At 43.7% G+C, this 20,000-nt stretch overlaps 1 protein-coding gene across 5 annotated transcripts in view; it reads right to left on the bottom strand.

The window, feature by feature from the left end:
* LOC130390783 (equilibrative nucleobase transporter 1-like) overlaps positions 1-18,611 on the bottom strand; it is an 18,657-nt gene extending 46 nt beyond the window's left edge. The window contains exons 1-15 of one of the 5 annotated variants that reach the window (XM_056600919.1): positions 18,403-18,611; positions 16,423-16,469; positions 16,016-16,091; positions 14,700-14,788; positions 9,549-9,911; positions 8,662-8,791; positions 6,926-6,972; positions 6,372-6,448; positions 5,860-5,952; positions 5,480-5,619; positions 4,774-4,982; positions 4,398-4,505; positions 3,363-3,549; positions 2,630-2,753; positions 1-2,475 (exon numbers count right to left, since the gene is read on the bottom strand). The exon at positions 1-2,475 is cut by the window's left edge and continues 46 nt beyond it. In XM_056600919.1, coding sequence (XP_056456894.1) covers positions 2,380-2,475; positions 2,630-2,753; positions 3,363-3,549; positions 4,398-4,505; positions 4,774-4,982; positions 5,480-5,619; positions 5,860-5,952; positions 6,372-6,448; positions 6,926-6,972; positions 8,662-8,791; positions 9,549-9,750 — 1,413 coding nt within the window. In that variant the 5' untranslated portion in view covers positions 9,751-9,911; positions 14,700-14,788; positions 16,016-16,091; positions 16,423-16,469; positions 18,403-18,611 and the 3' untranslated portion in view covers positions 1-2,379. Of the gene's footprint in view, positions 2,476-2,629; positions 2,754-3,362; positions 3,550-4,397; positions 4,506-4,773; positions 4,983-5,479; positions 5,620-5,859; positions 5,953-6,371; positions 6,449-6,925; positions 6,973-8,661; positions 8,792-9,548; positions 9,912-10,401; positions 10,513-14,699; positions 14,789-15,227; positions 15,794-16,015; positions 16,092-16,422; positions 16,470-18,402 lie in introns of those variants that run through there. The other 4 variants (XM_056600922.1, XM_056600921.1, XM_056600923.1 and 1 more) reach the window with 4 other exon arrangements.
* Between the last annotated feature and the right edge of the window lie 1,389 nt (positions 18,612-20,000).

Below are 20,000 nucleotides of genomic sequence, written 5' to 3' on the forward strand. Positions count from 1 at the left end.
TAGCGATTGTGGTACTTGCACTTGGTTCTATGAACATCCTTTCTGTACCGACAGTGATATATTGATGCACTTCTTAAGACGAATGTACTTATTGTAAGTCGCTTTGGATAAAAGCGTCTGCTAATTGCCCTAAATGTAATGTAAATGTAATGTGATGAGACCATCACTCTGACTCCCACCACCACCATCTATGTGTCGGGTGCTGAAGAAAGTCCAGCAGCAAAAGTCAGTTTGGCCCTACTGGAAGCTTCTGCCTAAAGGGCCTGTCTGTATTTCTCCCTGCCTCCCATGTGTTATTTCTTTCAACTGCCCTTCTGCCCTTTCAACTGTTGGACATTTAACCCTCACAAACATGGCAGGGAGTCTGCTAATGTGTGATACAGTGAGCAATAGTCACACTGATACAGTGAGCCATAATCCCACTCAGTAAATTAAAATATGATCTGTTTAGAGCTTCCCCTCATTTCCCGGTTACAAAGGAATTATTATGATGTCTATGATTGGAAAGAAGCTTGGAGAAAATAGCCTTTACTGGAAAATAATAATTTGTATTGATGAAAAAAAACATGAGGCAAAATATTCATTTCTGTGAGGCTCATAATTTTGTACACTTTGGAAATAAAAAAGGGTCATCTTAAAATGCTGAGAACAATGCATAATCTTAATTTTGTACTTTCGTATTAAAAGACAAGACATTGAAGCAACAACAAGAAATGTAATAGGCTACATCTCTCCTTCATGGATACACACTTGACACATTTTCTAATTTAGAAAACATGAGGGATCAAGTGAGATACATTGAACAGTTTTGATCGTTTAGTGTGTGAAAGGAAATCATTTTGTCAACAACTCAGCATACACCAACGATTCTATTCCACAATAGAATCTGTCTCAACAAATAATGGGCTGATTATGGACCCATGTTCACGCAACGCAAGGACCACGCAGACGCTTCGACACAGTCGTGAACCTGTTTTGGTTCTGCATCGGGTTTTAGTAAACGGATCAATCACAGCCCTTGCTGCTGCGTTGCCTCGACAGAAGGTTACTCCTCTGGAGAATAAGTCCCGCCTCCGAGGCTCTTGGTTCCGTGTTTAAATGTCTATGGAAAATAACATGGGGATGTTGAATGATCGTACGTGACAAACTCTGTAGGTGGCGAAGAAGTAAAAGTTTTTTCCATCTAGATTCCACTTTGGATTTGGATTGTCGGGGCCGTTAAAGTAGTTAACTATTATGACGAAGCATTATGCTAATGCAGATCTGCGCCGACTTAGGACGTCACGACTCTCCCAGTCAAGGTTGCATAGCAACGGCAATGTTTCATAGTTTGTCTTCACCGAAATGGCACCAGAGCCCGCCTACGGAGGAGGTGGCACCAACGCTGCTCGTCCGTTCACGCGTGAAATGACAATCACGTTAGGTCGTGAATAGTTGCGAGCAACTCCCGCCTCCCTGACAAGTATGACGTATGAAGTCTGCGCAGATCAGAACTAGCTCCCGGTTAGCATTTATAATAGTTTACTGACGGCCCCGACAATCCAAAACCTGAGCAGTTGTTACCTTTTCACAGAGTTTGTCATGTACGATCATTCAAAACCCCCCATGTTATTTTCCATAGACATTTAAACATGGAGACGGGACTTATTCCTCAGAGGTCTACTTTTGGGAGGCGCACGTCAGGCCCTTGACGCAAGGAGGGTCCGCAAGGACGTAAGTGGTCCGTAACCCCCTTGCGTTGCGTGAACATGGGACCATAATCAGCCCTTTAGCCTCGCTGCGTAAGTCTTTCACTCTCAGCCAACAGGGGGTGCTGCAGCACCAGCAGCACCCCATCAGGACAATAGGCCTCAACGTTCGCTGAAGAATACTGCCAAAAATAAATGATGCAAAAAAGACAATATACAATTTTTGTCCCCTTCCCTCTAATATTTGAAAGGGTTTGATTGTGGATGAGTTTGAGCTATACAAACATTACTCAAATAGTACAATCCAACCAGCCATGGCTCAAATGGGCTAAATACAATATATTGGAATAACAAATTAGCTTGGTTTCAAGTAAACATTTGTGAAACATTTGTACATTTCTAATGTGGTGTTGGCTCACAGTATCAAAATATTTGTATAATATTGACTAAAATATGAAAATACATGGTATTTCCTCTGTGGGTAAAACCCAGCATTCTGCCCCACATAATCCAGTCAGAAACAATGTTGTCATGTCGCTGCGTAACCGCCTGGTTTTGGCTGCCTGGTTTTGCCCATGAATTGTGCGTGTTGAGGGGAGAAGAGGGGAAGGAAGAGGAGAGGATGAGAGGAAAGGAGAGGAGAGGATAAGAGGGGAGAGAGGGAGTCCATTCATATGAGGTCCCCTGCCGTCTAGCACCTCTGGGAGGCCAGCTTGCGACAGTGCAGGCGAACGCTGACAGGATGAATGAAGGCTGTCAGACACAGCACTATCAGGGCCACGTTCACCTGAGAGAGAGAAATATAACGTCCATCCATATGAAACATTGACTCAATACACATACCACTTCAGAGTTAAAGTGGATTTTGTCTTTGTCATGGTAAATGTCGTATTTTACAGTTAGTGTATGCTGTATTAGTTGTGGGCTTTTGCTATACTGACCCAGAACGGGTCTCCTCCAAGCCACACTTTGATCAGTATGGTGCACGGGTACTGCAGCAAGGAGATCACAGCTGACAGAGCCATGATCAGGCCGTACAGCTTTCCAAAGTGAACTGATGGAAATCTGCACACACACACACACAAACATACACAAAAAGACAACAATGGCAACAATGAGCAAGCCAGAGGGCTTATTGAAAAGCGATGAACTCAAACTAAAGTAATGCCAGCAACTCTAAATCTTTGGTCACTGTTGAAAAAGTGATTGTGTTTGTCCACATGCCTCTGGTCTATGAAGTCAAAATGATACCAAAAGTATTGTCCAGGTAAATAAATATAGGTGTAGATGTGCGCTTAGTAGATATACAGCTATTAGAGAGAAACAATTGTAAAACATGTATTCCAAAGTCAATCTCTCACTCATGTCTACGATTTATTTTTGAACGCACGATTGAGCAGAATTGCATTTTTTTACTTTCAGTTCCGTTTTTTTGCGGGTATTTCATGTTTCTTACATGGAGGTGGGTTGAATGCAACTTTATTCATCACTTGGACAAATGTGTCAATGGGATGTGCCCTGACTGAAGGCATATTCTCATCAGGGCAAAAAACGAATGCAGTTGTATTTGTTTACATTTGGAAACATTACTTATTTGGTTCGAAAAAATTAAAAAAATGCATCAACAAGAAAAAAAACTTTTTTTTTACGCAGACAATAAAACGAACCACTCACGCGATGCTGATGAAGGCGGCGTTGCCCCCATAGAGGAAGGAGCGGCTGAGCACCTGCAGGATGAAGGTGAGGTACTGCAGCGGCAGCAGGGGGACGGAGGCGCTCACTGAGAACAGAACGCTGAGCAGAGCGGTCAGGGCCAGAGAGAGCACAGCCGCACGCAGATCAGACTCAGACTCCGTCTCCCCTGCACACACACACACACACACACACACACACACACACACACACACACACACACACACACACACACACACACACACACACACACACACAGATATACACACACAAAAACACATGCAGGTATACACTCACGCACATACACACTCACACACACACACACGCACAGGCACACACACACAAACACACACACACACACACACATACACAAATTATTATAAGTATGTCTGTTCAATCGTGTAGAATTGTATGAATTCATTATCAGTCAAAGAACTTTCGTGCCAATCTAAATGATAATCAAACCTAATGTCCGAAGCTGTGCTTCGTAGTCCGGGACACTCCAAACTAATGAACTCCACAATATGACCAGCCTTCACAGAAATATAGGCTACTCGCTACTGTAAGCTGCATTTACTAAAATCAAAATGTATGATAATACGGCACGACCAAATACCAACGGAGGGAATATTTTTCACCAGCGGAAGTGGTGTGATATGACAGCTGCTGTTGAGGCGGTTTGCATCAGATTATTATTTCGAAATAAAGATGACAGAGTATATCCCCCACCCACACTAAACAAACATTGCATAGCTTTTTCCTTCAAGAAGCCAAGCAATGCTGTGGTATCACTCATTAAGCACCCCCCCCGCCCTCACAATGGTATGTCACACATGTTACACTCATACAATGTTCCCGACACGGCGATTAGACTTTTAAAGACGAAATGTCTATTAAATGTCATTCTATCGAAGATTGGAATCATCGAAGATTTGAGGTCGCCCCTGGTAGACAATTGTGTTCTAGCTCCCCCCCTCGTCCCGTCTGTAAGGCTAGTGGTGTGCAGGGAGTCAGCACCTGCAGCCCGGGGCCTGCTCTTCTGTCGGTCCATGATGAGGCCGTTCCAGGGAGCGAACAGCACTCCGCACAGCTGGGTGATGGCGAAGGCATTGGTGTACTGGCTCACTGCACACACAGAGCCGGGATGGACAAACACAGGGTCAAAGTAAGCGACTGAATCATTGCGAAGTGTATTGTGATAAGATATTTTGCAATGGAATGCATCGTAATGAAATGCATCATAATTAAATTGATCGTAATGAAATGGAATGCAATGTATCTGATCTTATGGAATCAGTAAGTGATGTGATAACTCAAAGGGATTTGGTGTGTGTGCTTGTGCGTGCGTGCGTGTGTGCGGCGTGCGTATGTGTGTGTGTGTGCGTGTGTTTACCCAGTGAGGGATCCTCCTTAGCCAGCCTCTGCAGCGTGGGGTTTAGGGTGCCGATAAACAGGTAGTGTCTCAGCTGCATGACCGACAGCCACAGCAGCTGGAACATGAAGAGCCTGGAGAAAACACACTTCCAGAAGCTCTTCGCCTGGACCGGGGGGGCCTCGTCCACGGTGACGGGACTAAACACTTCAGATTTACGGCAGGTCACGCTGTCGGGTTACCAGAGAACATGACAAAGACACAAGAGACTCAAGTAAGAATGTGTATTCCCCCTTTCAGCACTGTTTTACATTACATTTTCAAAAGCACAAAAATGACATCAAATATATTTGTGTGTGTGTATGTTTATGTGTGTGTGTATGTTCATGTAAGTGCGTAGGCATGTGTGTGTGTGTGTGTGTGTGTGTGTGTGTGTGTGTGTGTGTGTGTGTGTGTGTGTGTGTGTGTGTGTGTGTGTGTGTGTGTGTGTGTGTGTGTGTATATGTAAGTGCGTGCGCACGTGTGTGTGCTTGTGTGTGTATGTTAGTGTGTGTGTGTGTGTGTGTGTGTGTGTGTGTGTGTGTGTGTGTGTGTGTGTGTGTGTGTGTGTGTGTGTGTGTGTGTGTGTGTGTGTGTGTGTGTGTGTGTGTCTGTGCTGGTTAATAAGGAAGAGGATGTTTATGTAAGCGTGTGTGTGTGTGTGTGGGCCCTGGGGGCCGGGCCCTACCCATATGTGTATGAGGGGGGCAGTGGGTAGGGGATATGGCCTCCAGGCAGAAGCAGGAAGGTCCTGACCAGGTGAATAACGCTGCAGGCCGCAAGTGAGCCGAAAGACACCATGAGAGAGACGCCCGACTCATACATCAGCTAGGGAGGGAGAGAAAAACGCATATTTGATTGGACATTTAATTGAATTTAAATTAAAACTATCAACAGTGGTACATATATAAGAACTGTAGTGTTCTTTTAGCATGTCTTAATAGTGTAGCTATAGCATAACTGGGTCATGCTATAGGCATATATATTCAGGAGTCCTGTTTTCACATTCCAACTGTGTATCGTCTCCTGCATGGTGTGTGTAGCTGTTGTTGTGAGTGTTTCTCTTGCCTTGATGACGAGGAAGAGGGCCGAGGAAGAGTCGAAAGCCCCGTTGTAGAGCGTGATGATGGTAGAGCGCTGGGAGCCAAACAGGTTGCCCACCTGGGTCGGGGGGGGGGGGGGGTGGGGGTGGCGGGGGAGGTGTTTAGATCACTTATCAATAATAGTCCTCAGTCCTCAGTTTTCACTGTGTGTGTCTGTGTGTGCGTATCTTTGAGTGTGTCTGTGTGTGTGTGTTTGTGTGTGTGTATCTATGTTTTTCTGTTTCTTTGTGTGTGCCTGTGTGTGTGTGTGTGTTTACGTGTGCGTGTGTGTGTGTGTGTCTGTGTATGTGTGTGTATGTGTGTGTCTGTGTGTGTGTTTATGTGAGTTTGTTTATGTGTGTGTGTGTGTGTGTATCTGTGTGTGTGTGTGTGTGTGTGTGTGTGTGTGTGTGTGTGTGTGTGTGTGTGTGTGTGTGTGTGTGTGTGTGTGTGTGTGTGTGTGTGTGTGTGTGTGTGTGTATGTGTGTGTGTGTGTACCTGCATATTGGTGATCAGGAGCATGATGCCCCCCATGGCGATGCAGGAGAGGGCGGGGTAGAGCAGAACGGAGAGAGCTGGTTGGGGAGGGGGGAGAGAGTCAGACCAGGCTGGGCGTCTAACTATGTGACCGGACGTTCGCAAGTTGATATTCCACCATATTTACAGGACACAGGACTTGTGGTACAGTATAATCCTAACATGTTTTTTTTTTACTTTTGCCTTCAACTATTTTACTCTTTTTTTTTTTTTCATTTTATTGTATGTTGTGTTTCTATGTGTTGGTTGTTCTTTGAGTCTGCCTTGTGTATGAAAAGTGCCTTGCCTTGCCTATGAAAAAGATTGTTTTGCCACGCCTCGCATGAAGACACTGTTGCAGTTTAAACACAAAAATGTCTCCCAATAAAGACAACAACCATTACGCCAACATATGAACAAACATTCCAATGCTCCTATGCTTCCAAAATGGCGGCGATCATTGCGATGTGACGTCGCAATGTACAAGCCCTATACTGATGGAGTCGACAGGCTGCAGGAGAAAGGTTCTTTGGTACCTGGACTGGAGAAGGCCACGAACAGTGCGCCTGTGGTGTACAGTGATCTGGGAGGGATGGAGGTGAGGATGTAAATGACTTTAGTAATGAGTTCAATGTAACAGAGGCGGCCTAGAACAGAGCTTCCCACAATCGTCAAGGGACGCTCTGAATGTGGCAACACACACACACACACACACACTCATAATAATAATAATAATAAAAAATGAAATTGATATAGTGCTTAATATGGTACTCTAAAACGCTTTACAAATTGTAATCTAAACTATGTAACAGACATATATTAAAACAGACTAGGATTAAAAGACTCACTCACACTTCGCAACACACACACACACACACACTGATGGAGTTTGCAGATGTAAACTATTTTGTCGCCCCATTATTTTTTTTAATCAGGGCAGAAAAACATGGAACTGTTTCCCTGCAGGCTTAAGTTCTTTAAAGCCTGCATTCATTATTTTTACCTTTCATCTTTTAACTCCCCCGCCCCCTCCCCCTATTCTGACCCTGGCAGACGTAAAGGGGCCAATGCAAATGTTAGTGCAAGTAAAACATAAGCTAGCATTTATTTGGTTCCCAGGCTCCCCCACATCTGGATATGATTATTTCCCAGAGGGCTACCGAGGCAGGTTTAAGTCGTATAAAGAGTACCAAAGAAACAGACAAGTTTGTGAGATTGACATTTTTATGTTATTTCCAAAATGCTTGATATGTCCCCTGGAAAATGGGTGAGGGGGTTACATACAGCGTCACCGTTTTAAAGTGCATATTACTTTCGTAAACATGGTACTTTTTCAAGTAATAATTGTAATTCATTCAATCTGTAAAACCATGTGAATCATGTGAAAACCAAAAGTTACCATCTTATTCAACATATTATTGTAATCTCAGCCTGTTCTCCAACCTGAACGATAGAGTAGGCTTGCTGTTTACTCAGACGGCCGATAGGGGGCGCTGGACCAGCGAACGGTCCTCGGGTCGTTTTGGGTCACAGTCACAAACAACCAATTCTGTCTTTGAGGTTGAAGATCATGTTGTCTAATCATATATTTCCCAAAAGGTTATCAAATGGGAGTGTGTGTGTGGCTGATGACTGGTTTAAGCAGCCTCACCTGGCCGAGTCTGATTGGACTGGGGCTGGGTGAGGCTGCACACCTGTTGCACATAGAGTAATTAGTGTGCACTGGTTAAACCAGCCGTCCTCCGCACACACTCTGGAGATCTGGATGGCAGAGGAAAACCCTTGCCATGTTAATTATCAAACCATGTAGGTCAATAGGTGGAGAGGGACATTCCCTTAGGTTCACTTAGAATCATTATATCTGCTTAACTCTCTCTCTGCATGTGCAACGATTTTCTTTCTGTATTATCCCGTATCCATTTAATATCTTTCAGGGGGGATTAAGCCCAGATCCAATTATTTAAACTCACTGAAAAGAGTCCACAATGAATACTATATTTTGTACCAATCATCCTCAGGGAAAAGATTGCTTTTAAAATCCTGAACCTTACCTAACCCTGCATATTAATCAATCGAATATCCTAATATAGCCTAATATAATAAAAGTGTCTTTATACAGTAGTGAAATTTCATATGCCACCCCTGGTAGGTAGCTTCTGGTTAAAAACGGTCAACCCCAAACACTGCTGTTATAAGAGGGTTATCTAATGCAGGACAATGAAACTGGTGCTGAAACCAGGGCTCATCCGGAACCAGTCCTTCCCAGACTCACATGCCGAACAGCCGAGACACGGTGGTGCCGAAGTGGTCGAACAGGAAGCCGTTGGACAGCGTCAGGAAGTTGTTGACGAAGGCGGCGATGGTGAAGACCAGGGAGAGCTGCTGGTCCTGGCCGCTGCAGTCTGCTCAGAGGGACGAGATCAGAGAACCATTAAATACTACATACCTATACATTTAGCAGGCGTCTTTATCTAAAGCCACTTACAATAAGTACATTTGTCAGAAGAAACTGAAACAATATATCACTTGGGGTCGGCTTAGCTCAGAAGGTAGAGCAGTTGTCTTGTAACCGAAAGGTTGGTAGTTTGAGTGTTGATGTGTCCCCCTGAGCAAGACACTTAACCCTAACTGGGTGCTGGCTGTCGCCTTGCATGGTTGACTCTGCCATCGGTGTGTCATTGTGTGTATTATAAACCGATGCAAGTCGCTTTGGATGAAAGCGTCTGCTAAATGCCCTAATTGTAATTGTAATCACTTTCGGTACAGTAAGGATGTTCATAGAACCAAGTGCCAAGCACTGACAATCGCTAGGTTAACCCAGTCCCCGTATTCAACAAAGAGAGCTAGGATACAATACACAGAACTAAGTACTATAACTAAACACAACCTACAATCAGTGCATACATTAAGTGCCGGGACGTACAACATACAATAAGTAGGAGGGGTGGGACGGGGAGGCTATGCGGAGGCTAGGTGAACTCTCAACAGGTGAGTTTTGAGTCTTTTGTGGAAGCTGGTGAGCGACTCTGCGGTCCTTACATCGGACTGGGCGGTACCAGGGGTCCAGCTGAAGTAATGGGGGTGTGGTTTGACCAACCCACCCCCCCCCCCCCCATTGACCCGGTTGGATTCGTTTTGGTCTGGTTCCCCCAGCCTCACCTAGTTCCTGGGTTCCGTTGGCGGCAGTGCCGTTCAGCCCCGTGCCGTTGACACACAGCGAGCTGAAGTAGCCCCCGCTCTTCAGGACCACCACCAGCGAGGCCCAGCCGAACACGGCCCCCGAGAAGCACAGGCACTCCACCATGCCGCTGACCAGCGTGAGCCAGCGGCGCACGCCACCTCTCACATCGCAACACAGCATGATCCACTACACGGGCCGACACACACACGCGGGTAGACACACACACACACACACACACACACAAGCTCCTATACTACACCCACTAACTTCACTCCCACACACCAAGGCACGTTTATTCACACACACAGAGGGGGAGGGATGTCCTGGCTGGCTTCCTGGACCTAAGAGAACACACAAGAAAATAGGATGAGTTGTGCTAAGCGATGTTGTGAGATTGTGAGAGTGTTACAAAGCCAGTGTAAAATACACTGGAATGCGACAGCCGGTATTTTGCAGCATTGTATCAAAGCTTGACTTTGATGTGATGTTGAGAGATCATATTCCATCACATTCAGAAACATCTGGACTGATGCTCGGTATTGGCAAAGTTCAGAGAATAGTTTGACGAATCAACAGATGTTCCTTTTCGTCACAACATTATAGCAGTGACTGGCCTAGACGTCAATGTACATACATCATTCTGTTTTAACGAGTTTAAGAGACAAAAGAGAGAAGTCAGAACATCTGGTCTATTCCACCATAAGAAACAACTGAAATCATTGTGCTCTCGTAGACTAACCACAATCAAACATCGCTTTGCCTTGTATTCACATCGCATAACAGCAACCTACACAGTTCAACAGATGAGGACAATCCCATTTTGCTACTCACAGTGCAGCAGCGTATAGCATTCCAAAGCAACTCTCCCTCTGCACCATAGCACACACTTCCTCTCTCCTTCCCTTTTTTAGCTCTGTCCATCGTCCTTATATAGACAAACCCTCCTTCCCTCTCTGCCTTGTCCTCCCCTCGACCTCCCTCCCTTCTTCTGTCTCCTCCTCCGCCATCGCCCCATAACACCAGGGAACGGCCCCCCCTCCTGGGGGGCCAGGCTCGGAATAAAGTCAAACAAATCATCCCTTAGTGCTATGGAGGTAGATTTGTGTCTTTATTATGCAATCAAAAATAATAGGTTTGAGAGCAAAACTTTCCACACTGCAATCAAAAAATAGGTTTGAGAGCAAAACTTTCCACACTGCAATCAAAAATAAGATTTGAGAGCAAAACTATCGACTCTGCAATCAAAAAAAAATGTATTGCAAGATAAATTAATGTGATAAAAAAAATATTAATGGGAATCCAAAAGTTTTGTTTGCAAATCCAAAAGTTTTGTTTGCGAATCCAAAAGTTTTGTTTGCGAATCAAAAAGTTTTGTTTGCGAATCCTAAAGTTTTGCTTGCGAATCCAAAAGCTTTGCTTGCTGTTGAGCTGAATCTCGTGGGCGGGACCTACGCCGAAAGATGTAAGACACGTCTCTATTGGCCAGTCTCGATCGGATTGACAGCTTGGCAACATCCACAGTTAGTAACGAGAGAGGGAGCTCCTGATTCCCGCTCTGTCTCATCATGGACTTCAAAACTCCCTCTCTCGTTACTAACTGTGGATGTTGCCAAGCTGTCACTCCGATCGAGACTGGCCAATAGAGACGTGTCTTACATCTTTCGGCGTAGGTCCCACCCACGAGATTCAGCTCAACAGCAAGCAAAGCTTTTGGATTCGCAAGCAAAACTTTAGTATTCGCAAACAAAACTTTTTGATTCGCAAACACAACTTTTGGATTCGCAAACAAAACTTTTGGATTCGCAAACAAAACTTTTGGATTTGCAAACAAAACTTTTGGAATCCCATTAATAATTTTTTTATCACATTAATTTATCTTGCAATAAAACATTTTTTGATTGCAGTGGCGATAGTTTTACTCTCAAATCTATTTTTTGATTGCAGTGTGGAAAGTATTGCTCTCAAACCTATTTTTTGATTGCAGTGTGGAAAGTTTTGCTCTCAAACCTATTATTTTTGATTGCATAATAAAGACACAAATCTACCTCCATATAGTGCCTAACCAACCAGAGCGCTGCAAGAACACCCATCAGCTGAACGGCCACGAGGTCGACGGCATCCAGGTGTGACGGCAAAAGGAAGGTGCAACACACTAACTGGGCTAGAGGATGTTATGGTCAGGGTTTACCACACATTGAGGTTAAACACGTCACAATTGGGCCCCTTTCAACAACTGTCCTGCCCAACCCTGACTACTGTCAATGTTAAGCGCTTTGGGTCAACTCCTGTTGTTTTTAAATGTGCTATATAAATAAAAGTGTCTTGACTTGACTTGACAATGAAAGTGTTCTCAATGAGGAAGTCAGGTGCATTTGTTGTAAGTTGCTGTTGTTTTTATTGTTTGTTTTGTATCTAATGATGATTTTCTCTATACTATTTTTAGATACAAACAATTTACATATTTTAAGGGAAAATGGGAAAATAAAAAAGGGAGATGCAACACACTAACTAACAGAGTGACAAGAGGGCAGCTTTTGCCATGTGTACAAAAAGCAAAGATTTCTGTATCAAGAAAATAAACAGTTCTTTGTGAAGATGGAATAGCTAGAGGGATGTTGTGGGCTGGGTTTACCACACATTGAAAGTGCAACACGTCACAAAGAAAGGTCAGAGTAAACGAAAGTTTACTTGAGGAAGTCACATAAACACATGATGAAGTGTATGGTCAACCTCAGTGTCTCCTGAACCTAGACAAGGGTTGTTGCGTTCAAGGGCTCCATCAAAGCTTAGTCATTGCAAACCAAAGGTGTAAGAAATCTGAGCTATCACCATGAGAAACAATTCAAGGTATTGGATGCCAAATTAATCAATAGTGTAAATGGTTGGAAAGTGTTTTTTAGAATATGTGTTTAGAAAAACCAACAGAACTTCAGAACTGATGATTGAGTTAAGAAGTTTCTATTGAACATACTCCTGTATGTCTGCTGCTTATGAAGTGTACTGCCTGGACTTCCTTACAGATGCTTTAGATCAATCGCTATATTATCACGAGACTAGTCCTCACATCGGATCATATTTTCATACTTCCTTAAAACCAAAACTCACACGCACAATTACAATTAGGCAGACGCTTTTATCCAAAGCGACTTACATCTGTTAATACACACATTGACACACCGACGGCAGAGTCAACCATGTAAGGTGACAGCCCGCTCGTCAGGAGCAGTTAGGGTTAAGTGTCTTGCTCAAAGACACATCGACACTGGGACCTGGGTATTGAACTAGCAGCCTTTCGGTTAACAAGACAACTGCTCTACCTCCTGAGCTAAGCCGACAGCCATAAACATCATTGCAAAAAGACACACCTTCTTGAATGTAAACAGAAGTTGCTACAACTTTGATAATGATTGTATGAAGCCATTGAACACAACCATGGTGAGAGAGTGGACCGATGTCAATGGATGATTGTCTGATCTTGTCTCTCCAGACCCCCCTTCTTCCAGGCCACCCCAGACTCTTTTTATAACAGGCCTTAACTTTTTAGATACACTTTTCATTTAATATAATTAATAATTACTCTTTCCTTGTTGTCTGTTTTATTATTCTATTGTCCTGGTTGTTATTGTATCTATCTATTATTTTGTTATTAATGCTATAATTCAGCAGAAGCTGACTCAGGAGGTCAGTATATTTTGGGATTATTGCCCAAAATATCCATGGAGCAAGAGACGGTGGTTGCTCCATCCTGCCGCCCTGATGCCTCCAGGGAGGCCCTTCCTCTTTCCATCAGGGCTGCGTGACATATCTCATGCACATACAAAAAAACTGCCCCCAACACCCCAACCCCCTCTCTTTATCGGTATCAATTAATCAATTAATCACTCACTCAATCAATACAGACTCAGGGTTCAGGATCAAAGACAAAAGACCAGACCCCCCACAGAGTGCATGACATACAAACACAACAGGTCACCGTATCTCTGTCTCTGTCACTGGCCTTCCTGTCACGCAGCCCTGATGGAAAGAGGAAGGGCCTCCCTGGAGGCATCAGGGCGGCAGGATGGAGCAACCACCGTCTCTTGCTCCATTGATATTTTGGGCAATAATCCCAAAATATACTGACCTCCTGAGTCAGCTTCTGCTGAACTATAACATTAATAACAGAAGAATAGAAAATACAATAACAACCAGGACAATATAATAAAACAGACAAGGAAAGACTATTTATTAATTGTATTAAATGAAAAGCGCATCTGAAATTGTGTATTTGAAAACGAGTCTGCAGTGGCCTTAGGAGTCTGGGAGAAACAAGAGCAGACATCCACCGTTATTCATCCACTGACCGTGACACATCGGTCCACTCTCTCACCAGGTTCATCGGCTTAATGCAATCATCATCAAAGTTGAAGAAATCTCTGTGTACATTCAGGGAGGCGAGTCCTTTTGCAATAATTTGTGTGGCTGTGCGTGTGAGTGTTGGTTTTCTAGGAAGTATGAAATGTCCTCATGTGAGGACTAGTCTTGTGATGATAAAGCCATGTAGGTCAAGCATCTGTTAGGAAGTCTCTGTGAAAGTCAACTAAACGGCCCTTGGCAATTTCCATTCTCATTTGGGGTTTTGAGGGACTAGAGTTGAGGAAGGCTATATTCTGTTTAATTAAATATGTGTTACACTTTCTAAATTGTATGTATTTCAAACCATAAGTAATCCATATGCGCTTGTTTATGACCTTTTACAACCATTGTTTTATTCTCTGTATGAGGGGTGAGTGGCGGAGAGGAGAGAAGAAAAGAGAAGAGAGGGGAGGAGAGGAGAGGAGAGGAGAGGAGAGGAGAGGAGAGGAGAGGAGAGGAGAGGAGAGGAGAGAAGAGAAGAGAAGAGAAGAGAAGAGAAGAGAGGGGAGGAGAGGAGAGGAGAGGAGAGGAGAGGAGAAAAGAGAAGAGAGGGGAGGAGAGGAAAGGAGAGTAGAGGGGAGGAGAGGTGAGAAGAGAATCGAGGAGAGGGGAGGAGAGAAGAAGAGAGGAGAGGAGGGTAGAGGAGAGAAGAGGAGAGGGGAGGAGAGAAGAAGAGAGGAGAGGGAGGGAGAGGGAGCTGTTATGAGGAGACGTAGTCCCCTGCCTTCTGGCACCTCTGGGAGGCCAGCTTGCGACAGTGCAGGTGAACGTTGAGAGGGTGGAGGAAGGCCAACAGAGAGAGCAGTGTCAGGACCACGTTCACCTGAGAGAGAGGGGTAGAAATAATATATCAAGACATGCCCCCTGGAGGAAACTCTGGTCTTGAGCATCTTAGTAGATCATCAAATAGAGAGCTTCGGCAGGCTGTAAACCCAAGGCGCACTGCACAGTATTGCTGCTAGAACCCCTACATTCAGCCTATACTGACACCCCCTGGTGCTCTGGGGATGGGCAGGGGTACAGAGATGTAGCGTAAAATAGAAGGAGGATGGATGGAGGGGGTACTCAGATTTTTTTTTAATTTAATAATAAAAAAGAATAGCCAAGTTTAAAAAAGATCAACCTGAAAAAGTTTAAATTCTTAAAGCTTTTTTTTTGTGCCGGTGAAGGGGGAAGTTAGCTGAATAATCGTAATGGCGGTACACCAGTAGAAAAGGTTTGAGAACCACTGCGGTATTAGATATGAGCTTGCTGTACTGAACCAGAGCGGGTCTCCTCCTAGCAGTCTATTGATCAGGATGGTGAAGGGGAACTGCAGCAGGGAGAACACAGCCGCAGAGCCATGATCAGGCACACCAGCGTCCCAAAGCGAACTACCACACACACACACACACACACACACACACACACACACACACTAGCCGTCTAGTGTTTATGAAAGTATAACGAGTTAATAAATAGTTAATAAAGAATTTTAATGCATTATAGCTGTCTAGTGTGTATTAACGTATAACAAGGAAATAATTCGGTGTTTTATTTAGCTATAGATCTACGTGAATATTGTGTGAACATGCTAGCATGGTGCATGTAGCTGTTGATTCACTGAGAACCGCGCTGACGGTAAATGTCAGAGCGTGTTCCTCTTGCCTCGATGACGAGGAAGAGGACCGCCGATGAGTCAAAGGCCCCGTTGCAGAGCGTCATGACGGTGGACCGCTGGGACCCAAACAGGCTGCCTATCTGGGGCGGAGGGTATGGCTGTTTTGATTGCTAATCAATAACAGTTCCAATAGTTTCCAAGTGTGTGTGTGTGTTTTTTACCTTTATTTTACCAGGCTAAATTGCTTGAGGTCAAATTACCTCTTTTTCGAGCAAGGCCTGGCCAAAATATATATATATATATATATATATATATATATATATATATATGTGTGTGTGTGTGTGTGTGTGTGTGTGTGTGTGTGTGTGTGTGTGTGTGTGTGTGTTTTTGTGTATCTATGTGTTTGTTGCGCTAGTGTGTGCGTGTGTGCGTGTGTAACTATGACAGTACCTGCAGATTGGTAATCAGTAACATGTTGCCCCCCAGGGCCAGCAGGGTAGGGCGGGGTAGAGGAGAACGGAGAGAGCTGGGGGGAAAGGAAAGAGTCATGTTGCTAAAGCAGAAGTTTAATATCACTTCTGCTTTTACTTAATGCTTTTATATCTAGTATTAATTTAGTAAAATCCTAAATAAACATAAATATACCACAACATAGGCTAATGAAAGGTTGTTTTTCGACATCTCGCATGAACACTCACAACAATGTCTGACCATAAAGACAACAACCATTATTCCAATATATTAACAAACATTACGGTGCTCATATGCTCCCAAAAGGGCGGCGGTCATTGTGATGTGACGTCACAATGTATAAGCCCTATACTGATGGAGGAGAACGTTTTCTTGGGCTTTCGTACCTGGACTTGAGAAGGCCACGAACAGTGCTCCTGAGGTGAAGAGTGCTCTGGTGAGAGACAGAGAGGAGGAGGTTATTAATGAGTTTGCAGATGTAAAATACTGTCCACTATTACTTTTCTATTGGGGCAGAAAAAAACGACTTTTCAAACAACCGGCCCCGATTGCTTAAGCCAACATGAATGCTGTTTACCTTTCAATGCCAAGGGGCTTGTTCCTAACCTCACCACACATCCGCCATCCCATCTCAGACTTTTTGAATTCCTCTTTTAATTCCTCCTCCCAATAGCCTGTCATTGGTAGACGTTAAAGTCTGGAACCTCTCCAGAGGTTTAATTTCCAAGGGGCATTATCAACAGGTGCAGATCAAAATGCTTCTTGACAAATTTGGATAGGCACATAACCATTCATAACACCATACCTCAGATAGACTTCTTAATATTGTTTCAAAATAGCATGTTATGTCCACCGGATTCACATTAGGCATGGCAGTTGGAGGAGATTGAGTTTATCATTTCAGATATATTGAGAGCCTGAGAACACTTTATTTTCAATTTATCAATGTGTTAATTGTAACCGCATATGTAATTTTACATTTTCTTTCATTCATACGGATGCCTTTGCCAGACCATAAATGAAAGTACTCTTTCCATTTCAGTTCATTGCATTGGATGCAGGTGGAAAGTAACCTTGGCAAATGTTACTAAGTAGCTTAGTGAGTAGTTTTAAGGGAGCTACTTTTGACATTTACTTGAGTATTTCTTTAACTCAAATACTTTTACTTGAGAACAATTTCAGGCAACTAACAGTGGGCTACATCTACAGGATATTTCAGATCTCTTTATACCTATGCTTTGCACTATAAATACTGTCCCAGAGACTTCCTAAAATATGCTTTACATCCATGGCTATATTATCACAAGACTAGTCCTCACATGAGCTCATATTTTCATACTTCCTTAAAGGAGACATATTATACCACCAGATGTGAGTGTGATTAGCCTTACAAGCCATTTCGAAAATCTAGTGGGCGTGTCCACCTAGATCTGTGCTGGATAGATGAGCAACGTTTACTTCAGTCCACTGGGTAGACTGGTAGACTGATCTATCCAGCACAGATCTAGGTGGACACAACCACTAGTGATGTCATATGGGGAAGATTTTCGAAACGGCTTGTAAGGCTAATCACACTCTCACCTGGTGGTATGATATGTCTCCTTTAAAATAAACACACACACAGCCCAAACATGATTGGAAAAAGACTAAACTTCTTGAAAGCATACAGAAGTTTCCACCACTTTGATAATGATAACATTAAGCCAGTGAACACAACCATTGTGAAAGAGTAGACTGATGTGTCGTTGTCAGTATACGACTGTCTGTTGACTACTGGGGGTGTGGTTAAAATGTACATCTTGTTTCCCCCAGACCCCCTAAGGCCCCTCCAGACTCTTTTCAAACAGTCCTTAACATTTCAGATACGCCTTTCATTTGATATAATTAATAAATAGACTTTCCCTGTTATCAGTTTTAATATTCTGCTTTTGTTGTTAATGTATTCACACGATATTGGCAGTTACTCAAATACATTAAGCGGATAGAAGTAATATAGAAAGAAGTGGGACAAATAAAATAAAAAGAAAGATTGAAAGCAAGCAGAAAGCAAGCAAGGTTTGAGTAAGGGGCCGCTGTCCAGAAAGTCCAGAGATAGAATATAGTCTCTTTCACCAGGAAGAGTAGATGAGATTCATAAGGCATAAAGAAGGCGCTAAATGCTTGTTGTATGCATTCATATGGTTATCCATTATTACAATTTTGTAAATATTGTCCATTGTCAAACAGTACAGATTAGTCCTGAAAGGCAAAGACAGTGCTCAATGCTTGTCGTACATTTGGTTATCCATTATTTTACCTTTGTAAATATTGTCAATGAACAATGATTGGATCTATAGCTTATTAGACCCTACGATATTAAAGCTTACCTTAATACTTCATTGGACCACCCATTATCACGGTTAGCGGGTGGCAGGCAGGCAGGTAGGACCCAATAGCAGAAAGTTCAGGTAAAGGATATTTTATTTACGCAAAAGGCAAGGAACATCGAGAACAGGACACAACTCACCACAAACTACAATGATCCGACAAGTGACAAAGGAAAGACAAGGGCTTAAATACTAAACACAGGGCACGCAACGAGTAACAGCTGGAACACATCAGGAGCAGTAATCACACAAGAGGGAAACTTGACCGGACATGGGGAGAGACAAAACAGAGATACCAAGGTAAAACAGGAAACACCAAAACAAGGCAAGGAAACAGACAGACCATGACACCCATTCCTAGTGCTAACACCAGTTCTCAGGAAGAGCTGTAGGTTGAATTTTGTTCTGCTGTCAGAGGGGTTGTTGCAGCGCTTCAGCTTAAGTTGGAGTTTTGCAGCCAGTAAGTGGTGGTCTGTCCCGGCATCTGCCCCCCTCTTCACTCGTACATCCAGGAGAGAGTGCCTAAACTTCCTGTTTATACATATGTGGTCGATTTGGTTTTCGGTAGAGTGGTCAGGTGATATCCAGGTGGCTTTGTAGATGGGTTTATGGGGGAAAACAGTCCCTCCTAGAACCAGATTGTTGTCAGCACATACATCTGCAAATCTCTCCCCATTTTCGTTCATGGGGCCAAGTCGATGCTTTCCCATAGCATCGACTCGTATCGTCGTTCGTATCATCGTTCGTATCCATTGTTGTTATTTCCCACCTTGGCATTCATGTCGCCCATGAGTAGGAGAAGGTCTTTTTCTTTTCTGGTCTGGAGTAGATGTTGTAGCTGGTTGTAGAAATTGTCCTTTAGTTCCTCATCAGTATTGTTGGTGGGTGCATAGCAATGTATGATTTGAAGGTTGATTATTTTATGGGTGGTTTGAAATCTTGCAGTGATGATTCTTGAATTGATGGGCTCCCAGCTGATGAGGGCCCTCTGTGCTTCTTTGGAGAGCATAAATGCCACTCCCTCCGTGTGTGGTGCTTTTTCATCTGCGTGTCCAGAGTAGAGTATGGATTCACCACTGACCAATTTGACTTCTCCTGACTGGAGCCATCTGGTTTCGCAGAGGCCGAGGATAGAAACCCTGAATCTCCTCATCTCATCTGCGATGACTGTCGTCTTCCCTGCTGTGAACATGGTCCTGATGTTCCAGGTTGCGATGTTGGTAGGTTACCTAGGATAGAAGATTCCGACGCACTCTCTCCATAGGGTTTTCAGTATGCGTCTTCATTGTCTCTTTAGCTTGCATGCCCGAAGAGTCTTCATCTCCTAGGTTGTGGGGTTTCTTTTTCTTCATCAATGTTTCTGTAATCAATTGAATCCACTTCACTGGCCCATGAGTTTTACCATTTCCCTATTGGCCAGCTTGACCTGTTTGGAAAAAGTGTGGAAAAAGCACGGTCAATAAAGGACATTCCAGAGTGACATCCACATGAAACTCAGCTGTAACCACCGGCCGTCCCTGAGATTAACCCAGCATCCCAACATTACTTAGCCGTCCCCAAGTTAATCGTTGACCCTTAAAGCTGTTACCCCTCTACAT

This window comes from Gadus chalcogrammus, chromosome 10 (genome assembly GCF_026213295.1).
Source record: "Gadus chalcogrammus isolate NIFS_2021 chromosome 10, NIFS_Gcha_1.0, whole genome shotgun sequence".
Classification (NCBI taxonomy): Eukaryota; Metazoa; Chordata; class Actinopteri; order Gadiformes; family Gadidae; genus Gadus; species Gadus chalcogrammus.